The sequence below is a fragment of the Salmo trutta genome, chromosome 3, assembly GCF_901001165.1.
Source record: "Salmo trutta chromosome 3, fSalTru1.1, whole genome shotgun sequence".
Classification (NCBI taxonomy): domain Eukaryota; kingdom Metazoa; phylum Chordata; class Actinopteri; order Salmoniformes; family Salmonidae; genus Salmo; species Salmo trutta.
This window is the reverse complement of record NC_042959.1, coordinates 65,946,742-65,968,480: the sequence shown is the minus strand read 5'-3', so window position 1 is coordinate 65,968,480 and position 21,739 is coordinate 65,946,742. Positions and strand designations below refer to the sequence as shown.

The 21,739-nt window shown below is 48.9% G+C and overlaps 1 protein-coding gene and 1 long non-coding RNA gene across 2 annotated transcripts; one reads left to right on the top strand and one right to left on the bottom strand.

Annotated features, from left to right (window-relative positions):
* The first annotated feature begins 1,295 nt into the window (after positions 1-1,295).
* Positions 1,296-13,405, top strand: atn1 (atrophin 1). The gene is made up of 10 exons (XM_029719264.1): positions 1,296-1,582; positions 2,361-2,465; positions 2,959-3,078; positions 3,185-4,296; positions 4,675-5,994; positions 6,666-6,882; positions 7,013-8,477; positions 8,672-8,815; positions 12,216-12,390; positions 12,613-13,405. The coding sequence occupies exons 1-10, from the start codon at positions 1,556-1,558 to the stop codon at positions 12,644-12,646; spliced, it is 4,719 nt and encodes a 1,572-aa protein (XP_029575124.1). The 5' UTR covers positions 1,296-1,555; the 3' UTR covers positions 12,647-13,405.
* Positions 13,406-17,269: 3,864 nt separating this feature from the next.
* LOC115184333 (uncharacterized) lies at positions 17,270-19,989 on the bottom strand. The gene is made up of 5 exons (XR_003874304.1): positions 19,821-19,989; positions 18,886-19,584; positions 18,507-18,673; positions 18,084-18,191; positions 17,270-17,994 (listed from the first exon to the last, which is right to left on the bottom strand). It is a non-coding gene; the product is annotated as an uncharacterized LOC115184333 (long non-coding RNA).
* Between the last annotated feature and the right edge of the window lie 1,750 nt (positions 19,990-21,739).

Sequence of the window (21,739 nt, the reverse complement as noted above, 5' to 3'; positions counted from 1 at the left end):
GTTTGGGTCTGGGCTCTTTTTAACCCCGTGCAGGTTTGGGTGTGGGGCTGGGCTCTTTTTAACCCCGTGCAGGTTTAGGTCTGGGGCTGGGCTCTTTTTAACCCCGTGCAGGTTTGGGTCTGGGGCTGGGCTCTTTGTAACCCCGTGCAGGTTTGGGTCTGGGGCTGGGCTCTTTATAACCCCGTGCAGGTTTGGGTCTGGGGCTGGGCTCTTTTTAACTCCGTGCAGGTTTGGGTCTGGGTCTGGGCTCTTTATAACCCCGTGCAGGTTTGGGTCTGGGGCTGGGCTCTTTTTAACTCCGTGCAGGTTTGGGTCTGGGTCTGGGCTCTTTATAACCCCGTGCAGGTTTGGGTCTGGGGCTGGGCTCTTTTTAACCCCGTGCAGGTTTGGGTCTGGGGCTGGGCTCTTTATAACCCCGTGCAGGTTTGGGTCTGGGGCTGCGCTGTTTATAACCCCGTGCAGGTTTGGGTCTGGGGCTGGGCTCCTGTAGGGTAGGTAAGGAGCTAATGTTGTTCTGGTATAGCCCCTCTGGTTACCTGAGGCTCAGTATTGAATAGAGATGGCTATAACAGCTTAAACTCTTTCTGACCTAGGCTTAAACAACACCTTAGTGGATTCTGAACTCAAACACACATCCAATTGCTTTGGGAAGGTGCTGTACAGTATCCAAATACGAATGTTCATCAGCATAAGGGAATAATCTGTGCACACAATATTTTCATCCAAATGTGTTTATTGTGATACACGACAGTATCTATACATCTGTGTACAGATTCCATGTCCTTAAAGGAAAACCACCCAAAACTATATTTCGGTATTTTTTTCATTTAGTCCATTGTTGATATAGGCAGTATGAATGAAAATGCATCATGCCGGCTGTATCTCTGGTTTTTAAAGTTATATATCTTGAAAACTTGATTTCTGACGTGCAAAACATTTTGGGACTATATCAACAATGGACTAATGAAACAAATACCAACATGTTGTTTTTGAGTGGAGTTTTCCTTTAATCGTGATTCTTCTGAATGAACTGAACTGCGGTGTATTACTCATCAACGCATCCATTCAGTATTGAAGTGTGATATGAGTCAGATATCGGTTTTCCTGTAGCATCGCTGTGTTGAGGATCCTCGACTTGTACCTGCACTCAAAGCCATGCCTAGTTAATCAGTCCACCATTGCAATGAATTCCCTAGAACTGTAGTTGTAATGTTGATGTTATTGTTCGATATTGATTGTTCAATATTTATCCTTCGATATGTGTACAGCATTTGTTATTATGATTGATGGTGCACTGTAATGTGTCCTGTAAAGTAATGTGTTGTTTTATGGTTGTTGTATCGTTGTATTTTATTTGTATGGGGTTTTCTGATGCTACCTAATTCAATGGGACTGGCCTGGTTAGGTAGAGAATTCATCATTGTGGTGTTTCTTCCAGGTTGTAGAAGCTCAGATGGTGGTGAGGTGATTTTCAGTCCTACGGAGAAAGACAAGGACACCACTTCATTCACCGCTATGGCCTGTGGGGAGGGGTGGACATCATAAAGGAGTAACGATGAAAACTCGAACTCACAAAGAATCGGTATGAAGTGTTTCAATGGCTTCCTTCATCTCAACCTTGTTCAGCTGTGTAGCTGAGTGTGCATGTGTGGGTCAGATTGCAGATGTGTTTATTGTTAATATGTGGTATTATATTGCACAGAGATGGATTGGGATGTTATATTTGACATCATTTAACATGAATAAGACTTTTGGAGTTAAGATATTCTGTGTGTATATTCTTGTGTATATTCTGTGTGTTTCTGTGTATATTTGGTGTGTATATTCTGTGTGTTTCTGTGTGTATATTCAGTGTGTTTCTGTGTGTATATTCGGTGTGTATATTCTGTGTGTATATTCTGTGTGGACATTGATGTCATAATTATTCCTCTCTCTGTTCTCTTCTCTCCTCCTCGTTCTTGCTGCCTTCTACCCTCCCAATTCCTCTTCTCCTCTCTCCTTTTCCTCCTCATGCTCTTACCTCCCCCACCCATTACTGATCCTCTCTCCTTTCTCCCTCATTCCTGCCCCCTCCATATTTCATCATCCTTCGTTCCCCCTTACCCTTCCCTGATCCCCTCTCCCCTCCTTTCTGCCCCCTCTATCCCTCACTTTTTTCTTTCCCCCTCTCCCCTCCTCCTCCTTGGTTTTGTCCTCTACTGTTCTCTTATTGTTTTGACACCCTTACCTCCCTCTACCCCCCTCGACCCCCCTTTACCTCTCTCTACCCCCCTTTACCCACCTCCACCCCCCTTTACCCCTCATGTTCCTCCTCTCACCTCTCCTCCTCCTTCTTGCCCCTTCCACCCCTGGCGGTTCAGATGCCAATGCGCAGTGGGCGGAGGCGGGGGGGAAGCAACGAGGAGAGGAGGGGTAGACGCCCGCATCCCAGCCCTTCTCGTGCAGAACGAAACGACAGGCAGACGGTGAGAGCCTATCATGTTTTATGTCTGTTCTTTCCCGTGTTCTCCCTAAGTAACTCTTGTTATGTTGACCCTGTCCGTCTCTAGTAATGGCAGTCTCTGTCTCCTTATGGCTTTGTTTGTCATGTAGTCTTTCCATCTATATTTGTCTATAGGAAAGTGTGTGTGTGTGTGTGTGTGTGTGTGTGTGTGTGTGTGTGTGTGTGTGTGTGTGTGTGTGTGTGTGTGTGTGTGTGTGTGTGTGTGTGTGTGTGTGTGTGTGTGTGTGTGTGTGTGAGAGAGAGAGAGAAGAGACTGATATTGATCTACATGTAAGCCTTAATGAAGCCATGTGTCTTGTGTACCTGTATGAGTCATCACCACCATGGTTGCCTTATACGTCCAATTGTAGTGCCAATCTGGTGTGTTTTATACTGCTTTACCTGCAGTGTCATCTCTCTGTGTGTTTGTCTTTCTTACTTTCAAAAATGATATACATACATATTCTGTATCGTAGCAAAGAGCTGCTGGCGAGGAATTGGCTGTCAGTCGCTTCAATCACAGATCGCAAGGCCATGATTCGTCAGAGAGTGAAGGGGAGGAACTTGTGCCTCCACCAAAGAGGCAGAAAGTCCAGGTTAGTGTAACGTGATGTTGAACTGCACCACTAGGTTGAATTAGGATGTTAAAATGTCAACATTTAATTAATATATACTTTCCTCATATTCACCTTATGTCATCAGGATTCTTCCTCTGCCACCAACCCACCGACTTCAACTCATTCAACTGACAGTACTCCCCCCACTATACCGCCCCCACCCTCGGCTCCCAGACAGTCACGTGACAGTGACAACGAGGATGGCCAATCCCAGGGCAGCAGGAGCTCAGTTGTAGGGAGCTTGGCCAATAGCCTGAGCAGTGGGCGGGACATCGACCAGGACAATCGATCTTCCTCCCCGAGTCTCTCTGCCTCCCCTCCAGCCAGTTTAGACTCTGACTCTGATGGTCCAGACTCACCAAAGCAAGGAGAGGGGGAACGGGAGAAAAGGAAAGAGGGAGGAGTGGGGAAGACAGGAGGAGAGGAAAGGAGAGCAGCCAGAGAGGGGAGAGGGGATGAGTCTTGCGGAGATGGAGAAAGGAAGGATGGAGGAATGGAGGACAGCCCTTCTCTGAAGCTGCCATCCTCCTCCATCTCTTCCTCTGTTCCTGTTCCCTCTCTCTGCGGAGCAGGGGATTCAGCCAATGACAGCAATAGTGGCAGGAAGTCCTATTTCTCACAGGACTCCAAGCTGGTGAGCAAGATGGAGTATGGACCGGCCAGCGCTGACACTGTGCACAGTGGCAATCGAATGAACTCCAAAGCTAAAGCGCAGTGTGTGACCAAGGCAACTGTCGCCGGGGGAGACTATCCCCACGGCAACCCCAACATTCCACACCCCCCTCCACCACCCCTTCCTCCTCCACCAGCGCTGAAACCCTTAGAACTAGGGGGGCAGAACCTACCCTCAGAAGTCAAGGTAGAGAGAGAGAAAATGGAGAAAGGTGAGAAACTGATGGACAACAAGACGGCTCCTCCCTCTCTGTTACCCCAAACCAGCCCCTTACCCCCCTCCCAGCCCCCGCCCCACCCCCACCACTACAGCCCCACCGGATGGCAGGGAGGCACGGCAACCAGTTGCCAGGGGAGCTGGGGCTACACCCGTTACTCTGGTAACCACCACGCTCACCAGCCGCAGCACCAACCCCCAGTGCAGCAGCAGCAACTGCCATCCGTCTACAACCCCCCTTCCTCCCGTCATTCATCCTCCTCCCACCCCCCTTACCTCCCCCACCCCCACAAGGAGTACCTCCCCAGGTACGCTTCCGGGGGAGGGGAAAGGGAGAGGGGGGCGGCCGGCGAGAGGGAGAGGGGGGGAGTGAGGGTGGAGTATGGGGGGAGAGAGATAGGTAGAGATTTCTCAGCTAGTAGTGGTGGTAGTAACAGCAGCACTTCTGGTGGGATGGGTGGTCCTAATGGGGTCCAAGGGAGGGAGTTTGGGGGTCAGAACCGGGAGTACCAAGGCCTGGGACCTCAGAGCTCTGGGAGAGACCCCCCCATGGGTCCTGGGGGAAGAGAATTTGGACCAGGGGGGTTCAGAGAAAGAGAGAGGGATAGAGAGAGGGACAGGGAGGGAGAGAGGGATGTAGGAGGAAGGGAGTTCCCTTTACAGAATCGTAATGAGAATCAGAACAGAGAGTTTGGACCCACCGGTGCTGGGGGAGGAAGGGGGCACCCCAGAGACAAAGAGGGGGGGCGGTGGGGTGAGTTTGGGGGCCAGATGAGAGAGGCGGGGGGCAATGTTAACCCCAATAATAACCCCCTCCCCCTAGGAAACCCCCCAAGCTCGACCAGTGGGTTACCTGCAGCCCCCATGCTAAACCGCGACCCCCCTTCCTCACCCCAAAACAACCCCAGCCACCCTACCCTACCCCCCCACCCACATCCTCAAAGCGCCTCCAAACGAGACTACCCCCCATCGATGGACCAGGGACAGACAAGGCACAATTCCCCCTCTGGACCAGAACACTTCCACAGAGAGTACCCTCCTGGGGCCAAGGACTATCCCCCTGGTGGCCCACCCTCCACCGGCCCAGCCCATGAGTACCCCAGCCCTCCCGGAATGACTCCAAACCTGGGCCGAGACTACCCAGGTGGACCTCAGATCCCCCACCTGCCCCACCCCCACTTTCCAGCCCAGCAGCCCAGAGACAGGGACCGAGAGAGGGACACCAACCAGCGAGAGTCGTCTCTCTACCAAAACCGTGGCGGTCCCCCCCAACCCCCGTCCCTTTCTCCCTCCTCTTCCTCCTCTACTCCTCATGGACACCCTCCGAATGCTCCTTACCCTCCTCCGCCACCTCCTCCCCCTCTCCCCACTCCCCAAACCTCCCTCGCTCAGCCCCAACCCCCCTCCGGCCTGGGACCCAATCACGTTCGTCCGGCAAATTACCCTTCCTCTAATCAGACTCCTGCAACACCCCTCTCTCCTTTGCTAAACCCCTCGACCAATCAGATGGGAGGGTTTCCTTCCTACCCTCCAGGCTCCTCCTCTGGGGCCAACATGTCACTTCCTGGTTCAGGTGTGTCACCTGGCTGTCGGCCCTCACCTTTTCACAGCACTTTGAACAGCCACGCCCCCTTCAGCGGCCCCTACCACCCCAATGGGAACAGTGGGAACAACCTGGTCCCGACTAACAGCAATAGTAACAGTAGCAGTGGCAGCAGCCATACCAACTCTCTCTCTCAGTCCCTCTCACCTCAAAACGCCTCAAAAGGACCCCCACCTCTTAGTAACCCCGGCAACAACAATGGCACTTCGGCCCCTGGCTGTAGCTCCTCGCTTCCTAGAGATGGGCATTCTGATTCGTCCACAGGTCCACCTCCCCCACCTGTCATCAAGGAGGAACCAATAGAGGAGAGGGAGGAGAGTGAAAGCCCACCTCCTGTTTTGAGAAGTCCCTCCCCTGAGCCCAAGCCGGTGGACATTCCGATCCACGCCAGCCAATCAGCACGGTGAGATGGGATAGGCGTCATAGCAACAGAAGGGCTCCATCATATGTCACTCTAACAACAAGTCCTAACAACTGATTTATGTGGTTTTATCTCTGTTTTTGTCACTGGCACTTATCATAATATGTCAGCTATTATTTCTAGATAAAGGGGCTGAGAAATGTATTCCTGTCACAGAAGATGTTTTGTAGATAGGCCTAAAGTATATCAAAGACAACAACACCTATCACAGAAGATGTTTTGTAGATAGGCCTAAAGTATATCAAAGACAACAACACCTATCACAGAAGATGTTTTGTAGATCGGTAAAGGGGGATACCTAGTCACCTGTACAATTGAAATGTGTCTTCTGCATTTAACCCAACCTCGTTGAATCAGAGAGGTGCAGGGGTCTGCCATAATCAACATCCACGCCTTGAGCGTCCGGGGAACAGTGGGTTAACTGCATTGTTCAGGGGCAGAACAACAGATTTTTACCTTGTCAGCTTGGGGATTCTATCCCACAACCTTTTGGTTACTAGCCCAACACTCTAACCACTAGGCTACCTGCCGCCAGTATATCAAAGACAACAACACCTATCACAGAAGACATTGCCAGATAATAAAGATAGTATCATCATATGGGAACAAAATCCGATGCATAAATTGGTTATATTTTGCTGATGTGGTTCTAGGTTCCACAGGGTTCTAGATCGGGGCAGTGGAAACTCCTGCGCCCGCAGCGACGTTCTCTTCGTCCCCCTGGACGGCTCCAAACTGTGGAAGAAGAGGAACGAGGTGATCGAGAGAGCCCGGAGAGAGGTGGAGCAGAGGGCCAGAGACCTGAGGGAGAAGGAGCGGGAACGAGAGAGGGAGAGAGAGAGGGAGCGGGACCTGGAGAGGCATCTACAAGTGAGTATAATGAGGCAGTGAGGGGGAGGTGATGAGCGAGGGAGAGGGAGGCGATGAGGGAGGGAGTGGGACACAATGCTCAATTTCCTTCTCCTTTTTGTCTCTTTAAATGCTCCCTCTCTCCCTGCAGCAACAGAAGGACAATAACAATGCAAATATACAACGCCAGGGATCCTCTCTCTTCTTCCCCTCCTCCTCCTCCATCCTCCTCGACCCTAACTCCTCTTCTAACCCTGGGTCTCACCCTCAACCTCACCCCCAGCAGCACCACTCCCACCCACACCCCCACGCTCACCTCCACCCCTCCCACCTCCACCCCTCCCTCTCTCAACACATCCCACACTCCCTCCTCATGCAATCAATGGGGGGTTCAACGGTGGTTGGCCCACAGGGGGCTCTGGGGATTGGGTTAGGAGGGCCGTACCTGGGCCCTGACACCCCCGCACTGCGGACCCTGAGCGAGTATGCCCGGCCCCACGCCATGTCCCCCCTCGGGGCTAGTCGCCAACACCAACACCCGCATGTCCACCATCATGGCCACCCTCATGGCCACCCCCATGTCCACCCCTCCTTCTTCCTCCCCCAGTTCCAGAACCATGCTCTGGCCCACCCACATCACATGCCTGCTGATGCAGCCACAGCGGCAGCCATCTTGGGTTTCCTCTATGGGGGCAGTATGGAGGGAGGGCCAGGGGGGCATGGAGGAGGACATGGGGGGATGGGGGGTGCAGGGTTAGGGGGGATGGGGTTTCCCCATGCAGTGGCAGCCCACCGTGAGCGCATGAAGCCGGGGTTTGAGTTTAAGAGTGAGGACAGGGTGTACCAGCCGGGCTCCTTGGGAGATCCTACGGCTCTCGCCCTCGCCCACTCCCACTCGCATGCCCACGCACACGCTCATGCACATGCTCACTCCCTACTGCTGGGGGGAGGGGGTGGAGGTGAGGTGTCCATTTACGGCACCCCCCCTCCCCAGGCTCCTCCACCCCCACCACCGCCCCTCCAGAACCCAGCGTTAGCCCCAGTGAGTCGCCTCCCTAACCCTCCTCCCGCCCCTCAGTCCCTCTCCAACCCTCCCCCCTTCTCCCTGCTTCCTCCCTCGCTCCCCTCTCACCCTGCACCTGCACCAGCCCCTCCACCCCCGGCCCCCGCAGCTGCACCTCTGCCCGCTCCTCCTCCACCCTCCTCCAACCCTGTTTCATCCCTCCATCACCCCGCACCGCACTCCTTTCCCAGCTCCCTCCCCCCATCTCACCCCCCACCTGCCCCCGCCCCGGTGACCGCCCCTCCTGAGACCTACCCCCCTGCCACTCGCTCCCCCACCACCTCTGAGAGAGAAAGGAGTGGAGAGAGGGAGAGAGAAAGAGAGCGAGACAGAGCGGGGCTGCCAGCCGGTGGAGAGAGGGGACGAGAGAGGGAGCGAGAGAGAGAAAGAGAAAGAGGGGGAAGCAATGGAAGTGGAGGAAGTGGTGGAAGTGGCGGAGGAGGAACAGGAGGAGGAGAGATTCCAGGGCGTCTTCAGATGTTGAACGTCACGCCTCATCATCACCAGCACTCACACATCCACTCCCACCTGCACCTGCACCAGCAAGACACAGGTACCCACTGCTGCTAACACTACCACAGTTGTGATCTTGTACTATGATCTACACACTACTATTTAGTGCTCTTTTGAGCTGGGCCTGAGAAAGCTCATCCTGTCTGTTACAGATGTTGATGTTAACGTGGTTGTTGATGCTGTGATTCTTATTAAATATCTCCTTGTGTTTCCTGTTACATCATTGGCCCCTAGCGGCGGGCGGGGTGCACCCCCTGATGGACCCGTTGGCGTCGGGGTCTCCCCTGGCCCGCCTGCCCTACCCAGGGGCAACGCTGGGCACCCCCATCCTGGCACACCCCCTCACTGAAAGCGAGGTGCTACGACAACAGCTCTTCGGTGAGGAAAGGCTTGTTTTTTCAGTCGGTTTGTTTATTTTTCTGTCTGCCTGCCTGTCTGTCTGTCTGTGTTCTATCATGAATATGATACCTAACTATCTTCCTGTCACTGTCTACCTCACCTGTCTCAACCTTCTCCACTCCTCCTCTCACCTGTCTCTCCACTCCTCCTCTCACCTGTCTCTCCACTCCTCCTCTCACCTGTCTCTCCTCTTCTCCACTTCTCCTCTCACCTGTCTCTCCACTCCTCCTCTCACCTGTCTCTCCTCTTCTCCACTTCTCCTCTCACCTGTCTCTTCTCCACTCCTCCTCTCACCTGTCTATCTCCTTCTCCACTCCTTATCTCACCTGTCTCTCCTCTTCTCCTCTCCTCCTCTCACCTGTCTCTCCTCTTCTCCTCTCCTCCGTCTCTCCTCTTCTCCTCTCCTCCTTTCACCTGTCTCTCTCTTCTCCACTGCTCCTCTCACCTGTCTCTCCACTCCTCCTCTCACCTGTCTCTCCCTTCTCCTCTCACCTGTCTATCTCCTTCTCCACTCATCCTCTCACCTGTCTCTCCTCTTCTCCACTCCTCTCACCTGTCTCTTCTCTTCTCCTCCTCTCATCTGTCTCTCCCCTTCTGCACTCCTCTCACCTGTCTCTCCTCTTCTCCTCCTCTCACCTGTCTCTCCCCTTCTCCACTCCTCACCTGTCTCTCCCTTCTCCACTCCTCCTCTCACCTGTCTCTCCTCTTCTCTACTCCTCCTCTCACCTGTCTCTCCTCTTCTCTACTCCTCCTCTCACCTGTCTTTCCTCTTCTCTACTCCTCCTCTCACCTGTCTCTCCTCTTCTCCACTCCTCACCTGTCTCTCCCTTCTCCACTCCTCCTCTCACCTGTCTCTCCTCTTCTCCACTCCTCCTCTCACCTGTCTCTCCTCTTCTCCACTCCTCACCTGTCTCTCCCTTCTCTACTCCTCCTCTCACCTGTCTCTCCTCTTCTCCACTCCTCACCTGTCTCTCCCTTCTCCACTCCTCCTCTCACCTGTCTCTCCTCTTCTCCACTCCTCCTCTCACCTGTCTCTCCTCTTCTCCACTCCTCACCTGTCTCTCCTCTTCTCTACTCCTCCTCTCACCTGTCTCTCCCTTCTCCACTCCTCCTCTCACCTGTCTCTCCTCTTCTCCACTTCTCCTCTCACCTGTCTCTCCTCTTCTCCACTTCTCCTCTCACCTGTCTCTCCTCTTCTCCACTTCTCCTCTCACCTGTCTCTCCTCTTCTCCACTCCTCCTCTCACCTGTCTCTCATCTTCTCTACTCCTCCTCTCACCTGTCTCTCCTCTTCTCCACTCCTCCTCTCACCTGTCTTTCCTCTTCTCCACTCCTCCTCTCACCTGTCACTCCTCTTCTCCACTCCTCCTCTCACCTGTCTCTCCTCTTCTCCACTCCTCCTCTCACCTGTCTCTCCTCTTCTCCACTTCTCCTCTCACCTGTCTCTCCTCTTCTCCACTCCTCCTCTCACCTGTCTCTCCTCTTCTCTACTCCTCCTCTCACCTGTCTCTCCTCTTCTCTACTCCTCCTCTCACCTGTCTCTCCACTCCTCCTCTCACCTGTCTCTCCTCTTCTCCACTTCTCCTCTCACCTGTCTCTCCTCTTCTCCACTTCTCCTCTCACCTGTCTCTCCTCTTCTCTACTCCTCCTCTCACCTGTCTCTCCTCTTCTCTACTCCTCCTCTCACCGGTCTCTCCCCTTCTCCACTCCTCCTCTCACCTGTCTCTCCTCTTCTCCACTCCTCCTCTCACCTGTCTCTCCTCTTCTCCACTTCTCCTCTCACCGGTCTCTCCTCTTCTCCACTTCTCCTCTCACCTGTCTCTCCTCTTCTCCACTTCTCCTCTCACCTGTCTCTCCTCTTCTCTACTCCTCCTCTCACCTGTCTCTCCTCTTCTCTACTCCTCCTCTCACCGGTCTCTCCCCTTCTCCACTCCTCCTCTCACCTGTCTCTCCTCTTCTCCACTTCTCCTCTACCGGTCTCTCCTCTTCTCTACTCCTCCTCTCACCGGTCTCTCCTCTTCTCCACTTCTCCTCTCACCTGTCTCTCCTCTTCTCCACTTCTCCTCTACCGGTCTCTCCTCTTCTCTACTCCTCCTCTCACCGGTCTCTCCTCTTCTCCACTTCTCCTCTCACCTGTCTCTCCTCTTCTCCACTTCTCCTCTCACCTGTCTCTCCTCTTCTCCACTTCTCCTCTCACCTGTTTCTCCTCTTCTCCCTTTCCTCTCACCTGTCTCTCCTCTTCTCCACTTCTCCTCTCACCTGTCTCTCCTCTTCTCCACTTCTCCTCTCACCTGTCTCTCCTCTTCTCCCTTTCCTCTCACCTGTCTCTCCTCTTCTCCACTTCTCCTCTCACCTGTCTCTCCTCTTCTCCACTTCTCCTCTCACCTGTCTCTCCTCTTCTCCCTTTCCTCTCACCTGTCTCTCCTCTTCTCCACTTCTCCTCTCACCTGTCTCTCCTCTTCTCCACTCCTCCTCTCACCTGTCTCTCCTCTTCTCCACTTCTCCTCTCACCGGTCTCTCCCCTTCTCCACTTCTCCTCTCACCTGTCTCTCCTCTTCTCCACTTCTCCTCTACCGGTCTCTCCTCTTCTCTACTCCTCCTCTCACCGGTCTCTCCTCTTCTCCACTTCTCCTCTCACCTGTCTCTCCTCTTCTCCACTTCTCCTCTCACCTGTCTCTCCTCTTCTCCACTCCTCCTCTCACCTGTCTCTCCTCTTCTCCACTTCTCCTCTTACCGGTCTCTCCTCTTCTCCACTTCTCCTCTCACCTGTTTCTCCTCTTCTCCCTTTCCTCTCACCTGTCTCTCCTCTTCTCCACTTCTCCTCTCACCTGTCTCTCCTCTTCTCCACTTCTCCTCTCACCTGTTTCTCCTCTTCTCCCTTTCCTCTCACCTGTCTCTCCTCTTCTCCACTTCTCCTCTCACCTGTCTCTCCTCTTCTCCACTTCTCCTCTCACCTGTCTCTCCTCTTCTCCACTTCTCCTCTCACCTGTTTCTCCTCTTCTCCCTTTCCTCTCACCTGTCTCTCCTCTTCTCCACTTCTCCTCTCACCTGTCTCTCCTCTTCTCCACTTCTCCTCTCACCTGTCTCTCCTCTCTCCACTTCTCCTCTCACCTGTTTCTCCTCTTCTCCCTTTCCTCTCACCTGTCTCTCCTCTTCTCCACTTCTCCTCTCACCTGTCTCTCCTCTTCTCCACTTCTCCTCTCACCTGTCTCTCCTCTTCTCCACTTCTCCTCTCACCTGTCTCTCCTCTTCTCCACTTCTCCTCTCACCTGTTTCTCCTCTTCTCCCTTTCCTCTCACCGGTCTCTCCTCTTCTCCACTTCTCCTCTCACCTGTCTCTCCTCTTCTCCCTTTCCTCTTCCCTTTTCCTTCCCCCTCCAGGCGCTCCGTTCCGTGAGCTGCCCCAGCCCTCCTCTCTGACAGGTTCCATGTCAGCGGCCCACCAGCTCCAGGCCATGCAGCAGGCCCAGAGCGCAGAGCTGCAGATCCAGAGACTGGCCCTGGAACAGCAGTGGATCCACCACCACCACTCCCTCACCCAGGACGAGTACTACAGGTAGCCTACTAATGGGACCAGGGGAGTTGGGTGGGGTGTGGGGAGACTGTGTCAGCTGGAGGTGTGTGTGTGTGTGTGTGTGTGTGTGTGTGTGTGTGTGTGTGTGTGTGTGTGTGTGTGTGTGTGTGTGTGTGTGTGTGTGTGTGTGTGTGTGTGTGTGTGTGTGTGTGTGTGTGTGTGTGTGCATCATCCCTGACCCTGTCTCTCTTCTCTCTTCCTCAGCCACTTAAAGAAGGAAAGCGACAAGACCCTGTAAGGGAGGAAAAGAGAGGGGGAACAAGCCCACGGATGACAATCCCAAAGGAGGAAGAAAGGAGAGAAATATCTGCAAAGGAAGAAGAAAACAACAAAACAGAAGCACTAAAACAATGAAGGAAGCATCATACTGTAGGAACCTGAAGAGAAATGAACGGATTGAGAAACCAGATGAAAGAAGGGAGAGAGAAGTGAAAACGTTGCTCACAGTCTGTGTTGTCTGTACTATACCATAGCCCCAGACTCTGTGACAGTCTGTGTTGTCTGTACTATACCATAGCCCCAGACTCTGGGCGCATCACAGCGTATGTTGTTCGACTCCAGTCAGTTTTGTATTGTGCCCTGTACAGTATACTAGGTGGGAGCAGCAATATAATACAGTACAGTCTGGTGTAAATAACCTTATGCCAGGAAGAATGTGTACATGAGGCTCTCTTTTATGTCATTGCATGTAGCTAGGCGCTTATTGTGAACTGGTTGAACTCCTGGTTCTATTTTTAGTAATCGCCCTCTCTTTCCTAACGGATGGGTGGTGTGTGAGTATGCATGAGATCAGCGATTAAGAAGTGTCATATTATGTTAACGATTAATAGTATTGTTATTATTATTCATGTCTGTTTGTTGATAATTCTATATACATATTATTTGTATTGTTATTTTATTACATTTTCATGGTATGGCGGTTTCTTTAGTTTTTTATTGTGAAACGAGATGCAAATGAAGGAAAAAGATAAACTGCATAATTTTTGGGGAGAAAATATATGGGTCTCTGATGTGGTTGTGTACAGTATGTTCTCTCCTCTCTCTCTCTACACAGACACGTGCATTTCTGTCTTGGTTTTTATATAAAACACACATAAAGCATACAGTGACAGTCAAAAGTTTGGACACACCTACTCATTCAAGGGTTTTTCTTTATTTGTACTATTTTCTACATTGTAGAATAATAGTGAAGACATCAAAACTATGAAATAACACATGGAATCATGTAGTAACCAAAAAAGTGTTAAACAAATCAAATATATATTTTATATTTGAGATTCTTCAAAGTAGCCACTCTTTGCCTTGATGACACACTCATGACATTCTCTCAACCAGCTTTATGAGGTAGTCAACTGGAATGCATTTCAATTAACAGATGTGCCTTATTAAAAGTTCATTTGTTTGAGCCAATAAGTTGTGTTGTGACAAGGTAGGGGTGGTATACAGAACATAGTCCTATTTGGTAAAAGAACAAGTCCATATTATGGCAATAACAGCTCAAATAAGCAAAGAGAAATGACGATCCATCATTACTTTAAGACATGAAGGTCAGTCAATACGGAAAATTTCAAGAACTTTGAAAGTTTCTTCAAGTTCAGTTGTAAAAACCATCAAGTGCTATGATGAAACTGGCTCTCCTGAGGACCATCACAGGGAAGGAAGATCCAGAGATATCTGCTGCAGAGGATAAGTTCATTAGAGTTAACTGCATCTCAGATTGCAGCCCAAATAAATGCTTCACAGAGTTCAAGTAAAAGACGCATCACAACATCAACTGTTCAGAGGAGACTGAATGAATCAGGCCTTCATGGTCGAATTGCTGCCAAGAAATCACTACTAAAGGACACCAATAAGAAGAAGAGAATTGCTTGGGCCAAGAAACACAAGCAATTGACATTAGACCAATGGAAATCTGTCCTTTGGTCTGATGAGTCCATATTTGAGATTTTTGGTTCCAACCGATGTGTCTTTGTGAGACGCAGAGTAGGTGAATGGATGATCTCATGTGTGGTTTCCACCATGAAGCATGGAGGAGGAGGTGTGATGGTGCTTTTCTGGTGACACTGTCTGTGATTTATTTACAATTCAAGGCACACTTAACCAGCATGGCTACCACAGCATTCTGCAGCGATACACCATCCCATCTGGTTTGCGCTTAGTGGGACTATCATTTGTTTTTCAACAGGATAATGACCCAAAACACACCTCCAGGCTGTGTAAGAGCTATTTGACCAAGGAGAGTGACGGAGTACAGCATCAGATGACCTGGCTTCCACAATCACCCGAACTCAACCCAATTAAGATGGTTTGGGATGAGTTGGACCGCAGAGTGAAGGAAAAGCAGCCAACAAGTGCTCAGCATATGTGGTTAACTCCTTCAAGACTGTTGGCAAAGCATTCCAGATGAAGCTGGTTGAGAGAATGCCAAGAGTGTGCAAAGCTGTCATCAAGGCAAAGGGTGGCTGCTTTGTAGAAATCTAAAATATATTTTGATTTGTTTAACAGTTTTTTTGTTACTACGTGATTCCATGTGTTATTTCATAGTTTTTGTGTCTTCACTATTATTCTACAATGTAGAAAATATAAAAAATAAAGAAAAACCCTTGAATGAGTAGGTGTCCAAACTTTTGACTGGTACTGTATATCGAATTCCTTTCTTCTCCCTCACCGAACTGTCTCACTCCCTTTCTCTCCCTTCTCCTCTCTCCCTCCCTCTCCATTCCCCCTCTCTCCCTCCCTCTTGCTCTCTCCTTGCCCTCTCTCCCTCTCCTCTCTCCTTCCCCCTTCCCCTCTCATCTCTCATCTCTCCCTCGCCCCCTCTCCTCTCTCTCTCTCTCCCCTCTCCTCTCCCTATTTCCTCTCTCCTTCCCCTCTCTCTCCCTCCCTCTCTTCTTCCCCCCTCTCTCCTTCCCCTCCCTCTCTCTGCTTGAGTGCAGCTAATAGGAAAAATATGTATGGGATGAGTGTGAGACAAGAACGTTGTGTTGCACCAGTGAGCACCAGCCCTGTACAGCCAACATTCCAGACCACACTGTAAAAGAAAGAAGGAAACTGATAGGAGGAGCTGGAAGCATGTGATTTACCGATGCTGTTAGAAGCTCAGGGCTGACTGTGTTCTAGGCTAAATGTGACAAATGCCTCTGTGCTGTTTAGAATAAATGCTCCTATAGTTTGTATTAATAATGTTTCAACCACAAAGAGGCAACTTCATCCTCTTCATACAGTACATGTGATGGTGTGACTTAAGATTCCCTCTTTATACCAAGTGAAGTTAAAACCATACAGTATTTCATGGTAATTGCATATGCAGCTGGACCGTACTATGTTAGCATGCTACAGTCTGACTATTCACATAAAACTGTTTTACTTTGATCTCTATTTACAGATAGGAACTGACAGGGTGGGTCTTTGCCTTATATTCTGTTTATAGTGCTGTATAGTCAGCCATGCTACCATTCAGAAAAGCTACTGTACTCTGTATTAACCATAGGAATAACATGCATTCAACAAGAGTTCATTAGTAGTAAAGAAGTAAACAGAGGTATATTAGTGTCACACAGTGTTTAACTGGCAAGTGCTATTAGCCTTCTCCTGCCCTCATGTTGAGCTGAGATATTCCATGGTAAGTTGGTTGTGTGGCGTTTAAAGTCACCTTAGATAAGTATGTCGGCAGCATTCCGTATTGTAGCATCTACAGGACGATCCTGACATTCCATTCTGATGACATCAGGGAGATATTCTTAGAGCCATCCTTCACCAGGGCGTGTGAGAAGGACAATGTCAAAGACATAGAAATAGGTTGCATAGAATAAATAGATGTCATTTTACATGGCCTGTCCATCATTGCAGCTTGGGTAACACACAGAAGTTCTGCCAAACAAATTGTTACAGTGTAATTACCATTTTATCATGTAATTTCTAAGTAAATGGACATTTCTGTGCCAGGCTTACCTCGGCTTTCAATCAGGCAAGACTTTTTGTCAATGGTGCTGTCTGTTCTACCGGTAAGTGAACTACTTCTGTGATCACAGAGCCATGGACTGACTGACAGGCTGCCTTGATTATATACTAATTGGAGTCACAGGCGTTTCAATGTTTCTTGTTTTTGCCAATCTGGTGAAGTATTCTCAGTGTCAGTCAAAGGGGGAGGGCTCAGGCTGCACGACACTGAAATCTAATAACTACTCCCTTAGTCGTATGAAAACACACATATAAACCCTCACTCATTAACTCACTCATCCACTCACAAGCTGAGAAATATGCTGTCATGTTGCTCCATGTGATTAAGAACAGACTCACTTGCACGTGCGCACACACAAAAACACACACACAGAGAACTTTGTGTCTGAGAGAACCCTGAAGGCGACCAGCACTACCTCCCAGACTCGCGACAGACACACATACCAGCGAAAGACAGACAAACCAGTGAGCTGTGTTGACAGAGAAACCGCCTCACAGATACCAGTGTTTGCATCACGTTGACATTGAGCTGTGCCGGCAGTGTGGAGAAACCTCAGCTGGACCGGAGTCAGACAAAACACACACAGAGGTCATCTCTGAACAGTCCACCACCTAAAGGACATCCAGCCAACTTGACACAACTGTTGGACACATTGGAGTCAACATGGGCCAGCACCCCTGTGAAACGCTTTGACACCTTGTAGAGTCCATGCCTGACGAATTGAGGCTGTTCTGAGCGCAAAAGGGGGTGCAACTCAATATTGTACACTCAGTGTATATTCAGTGTGTTGGAACAGTTAAGACATAGTCCTGTGTCTTGGTGAGCATTTAGAATTCACATAGAAGGCCAGGATCACGCAACACTGCCAGAGAAGATAGACAATAGCAGGTAAAGACAATAGCAGGTAAAGACGCTTTAATAAACATTTTATCAACATTTATTTTTATGACAGTTGGAATGTCTGCAAAGGTGAAATCTTCTAGAATACATTTGGGGGTTTTCTGCAGCTGTATAAAAAGGTAGAGAACTGGGTCACAGATCTACTGTATGTGGCAAGTTAATGTGTTGACTGACCTGTGTCTTCTTTGCACATAAAAGGGTTATAAGTGAATTGAAATACAATATCAAATCCATTACCTTTACAAAAATATAAAAAGCAAACCAAACAAAAATAACCATTGTTTTCAAACCATTCACTCGGCATATAGGAGGTCACTGAAAGTAAAATTCCATCTCATCACTACAGATTTAGGCCAACAATTCATTTTTCAGCGCTAGCAGCTTGGGCTTCAGCTTTCCATCGTCGAGGTTCAGGAAGACTTTCTGCATGAACTCAGAGGTGCTGCCCAGGGCTTTGGGGTAGTTCAGATGGAGGGAGTAGAGTAACCCAAAAACAACCCCGAGAGCGTCTGGCCAGGAGCGGGAGTTAGTCATGACAATCTTATCCTCAAGGACAACGGATACATGGGCCGGTCTGATGGGTATACCACCCACCACCTCATGGTGCTGGCCCACCACTGAGAGAATGGAAACTCGGGTTTACCACCCACCACCTCATGGTGCTGGCCCACCACTGAGAGAATGGAAACTCCATCCAGAATACGAGGGTTGCTGAGTTCTCCCACCTTAATGACAGAAGAAAAAACTAAGTTTAAAAAACACAATATGAAAGTATGCATTGATAATGGTACAGGCTGTAAAACCAGGTGAGTACCTCACAGATTCTGAAGACATCAGAACTATCCTCTCGTAACAACAAAGGGAGACCAGACAGGACTGCAGAACGGGCCACGGTGATGCTCTTTTCTCCCTGTGAAGTGAACTAAAGAGAGCACATTTCTCAATGTCATTTAAATAATCCAGCAAGTTGATCTCGTCAACCCCAACATAGGAGTAATCTAATCTGGTTCCAGTCACAGCTAATAGTTGAAGCACATGTCCATATAGGGCATGGGTGGCCAATCTTATGCACAAAAAGCAGGTGTGGCTGCAGGCTTTTGTTCCAACCAAGCAGTAAACAAAGTATTGGTTGAAGATTAGTTGATCAAGTTGAATCAGGTGCGTCACTGCTTGGTTGAAACAAGAGTCTGCAGCCACACCAATATTGTCCATCCCTGATCAACTGAATCCCACTGACCTGCTCGTTGTACACTCTCAGGATGCTTGAGAAATTCCTACATGGGTGGTGGACTTCCCCTCCTTCTCCCTGAACAGGGTCAGCAGGCGGGGTGTGTGGTGGTCCAAGGCAGTGTAGAACGTCTGCTGCAGGCTCTGGTTGGTGATTCTCTGAAACTCAGCATGTAACTAAAGCAAAAGACAAAGCACACAGAACATCCCAATTTATGGCAGTCAGGCAAGTTGAGTCTGCCCTGAGAATTTTGTTACTGATAACCATGATTTGTGAGTACAACCAGAAGCCCATGCGACATATATCAAAAAGGTCTGAACTGCAATGGAAATGTAGATTGTTATGAGCACATGAATGGACAAAGAAAACGTTTCTTAGTCTGCTTAACCTGGACTTCGAGGAAGAGTGCTGGCCAGCGTGTTCTGAGATGCTCTACCGAGGGACTGGATTTAACTATTTCTTTGCGTCGGAGAGCAAATGTCTTCTGCGTGTGTTGATTGATAAGTGGCAGGTCTCGGTTTTCTTTCATCATCTCGTGGACCATCTCCAGCCTCTGTTTCTCTGTCACTTGGGTATGCTATTAAATTGAAGATTGTCCAAGCCATCCTACCAAGAATGTTGTGTTTTTGATCCCTTGTTATTTTCAGCACCGTTTCATGTCTCAGATATGCACAATTGCCCTCTCTCAGAGCAAACTCAACCTCCATCGATAAAGTGGGTATGACAAATACTTCAGGCCACCTGCCTAACCGCTCTGGTGGGGCATCCTGCAACTCGCTGGCTGAGACTCTGGTTAAACCGAGGTCTGTATCACGTCGTATTCGCAAAACTTTCACAGTAGCCCTAGGAGAAGGCAAGTCTTCAATGGTCTCTAAGTTGTAGAGCTCATTGTTGAAATCAGGGTCTTCATAAAGAAGACTGAAATCAAACTTCCGATGCAGCTTCTCCTTGAGCGTTGACATCAGCTCATTCGGTGAGTCAGGTTGAGAGGGCAGAATCACTTTCTCTATTCTGTTGTCGTTGAGGATAACTTTCAGTTTGATGGCTTCATTTACAAACCCTTCTGTCTCCATTTGGAATTTGAAATCTGAAGAAAAGAAAGGACACAGCGTCACCAGGGCTTAAAGCCACAGACTGAACTATTTCCATATAATTTCCACTAATAAAATGCCCCTTGATTTCGAAGAGTATTACCTAAAATACAGCTAACAACAACCGCACGACTGTGTTATAATAAATTGTTTGCTGAAAGGGATAGCTATACGCCCACTGACCAACGCTATGGCTTGGTGATATGTGTTGAGAGCTTGTCAGTGAACCCACCTTCAGAAGTGGATACTTGGTCTGGATCTTCTTTGGAATCAGACTCCAGCCTTTGAATGTGTTTTTCAACCTCACTGATCCAGTGTGAATCCTCTTCCTCTTTACACTGTGCTGCTCAGGGGCAACCTGCACCAAAGTGATCGTAGCTTCAGCCTGCTGATGGCAGTCTGACTCTGGAGGGAAGGAGAAACAGTTGCACATGTAGATCTGTTAAAGTTGGAATCCGTTTTGGTAAAACGGCCACATCCGTTTGCGATATTACAACAACAAAGATGTCACTTCAAACAACAAAGAATGTTTTATTCCCTCAGACAGCATTGCCTGCGTGATAGAACAGCAGTGTATGTAACTACTACTATTTTCGTCTATTACTTTGCTCAGCCTGGTCTCAGACTAGACGTAACATTGTAAAAGTAAATCCTGGATGTTCAAATGAGTATCATATGTTAAGTTTGGTATGGTTAAATAAGACAGAAGGTTACTTAAGGCAAAAACGAAAGGGGGGTGGTTGGTCAGGGTGGATGGATGGGCGTATAATGGAAAAGTCTAGTAACCCAAAGGTAGCGTGTTCTAATCTCATCACGGACAACTTTAGCATTTTAGCAACTTTTCAACTACTTACTACTTTTTTGCTACTTAGCTAACCCCTCCCCTAACCTTAACCATTTAACCTAACTCTTAACCCTAACCCCTATCCTATCTAACGTTAGCCAGCTAGATAAAATTACCGTTAGCCACCTAGCTAACTTTAGCCAAAACAAATTGGAATTCGTAACCTTTTGCAAATTCATAACATATTGTACATTTAGCAAATTCATAACATCACACGAATTGTAAATGAGTAACATACACAAAATGGATGATGGACATCCACAAATTAATACATACCATAGGAAACGTAACAAATACTAAATGGAACGTTTCGGAATTACGTACAGAATAATATGAAATGTTGAGACCAGGTTGCGTTGCTGGATGCTCGTCTCCTCCTTTTCAAAAACAAAACCGGAATAAATGCAGTGGCGCTGCTTCACACTTTGAGGATCTCAGCTCTAAGGCCAGTTCCCGGACTTTACTATAAATGTAGGTTTTGTAACCGGCACTTTCAATGAAGATTCGCCATTGACAAACATTTTGGATCTGAGTAGAAAGCTTGCTAACGTTATTAGATAGACACCCGTGTAGCTACCCCTCCCATTTTGTATGTGGTTAGACGCTACAAACAATTGACTGTATTAAGCTACATATCTCCTTTATGCAACATCAACAGTCCACGAAGACGCTCTTCTCCTCTTCGTACGGAAAACGTCTACCTGGTACTCTGCTATCGTTTTTTCTAAGAACCCAAATATCTCGTCAGCAGCCGCTGTTAATTTCTGGTTGAGAAATTCTCTCAACAACTATCTTTTAGACAGTTTTTATTGTTTATTATCTTCCATGCAAAATTAGCATGCACTTCTGCAGAAGATAAACACAGAAGCGCATGCCCCTCTGTGTAGGGCATCACAAATGATTGACTATCGCCCTCTGCTGGAGTGTAATGCAACAGTCTTCTTCTATGATATCATGGCGGTCTGCGAAAACAAACGTTTAAAGTGCATGTCGCCACCTACTGTGCTGGAGAATGCGATCAATCATGGTCTGCCTAATTCTTTACTACCAAACAATAAATCCCTACTAACTTCTACCCCCCCCCAAAAAACTGCCACACCACCACAACCCATTAAACTTGATCTATATCATGCTGAAACAATCCACCCTTAAGACTATTCAGCATGTCTACAACCATTTCAACAGTAACATCTGTTACTCCCAATAACAACTTTTGCCGCATCCACAATAACTTTCAACTTGGCATTTCTGCTTTCCACAACCTGAGTCGTGTTGATAACATTACCAATGAAAGCTAAGTTTATTCA

Coding starts and splice junctions, on each gene's coding strand:
- atn1 (XM_029719264.1), top strand. CDS start 1,556: ATGAAAACTCGAACTCACAAAGAATCG. Junction 3,079..3,184: donor CAAAGAGGCAGAAAGTCCAG/GTTAGTGTAACG, acceptor TTATGTCATCAG/GATTCTTCCTCTGCCACCAA. Junction 8,478..8,671: donor CCTGCACCAGCAAGACACAG/GTACCCACTGCT, acceptor ATTGGCCCCTAG/CGGCGGGCGGGGTGCACCCC.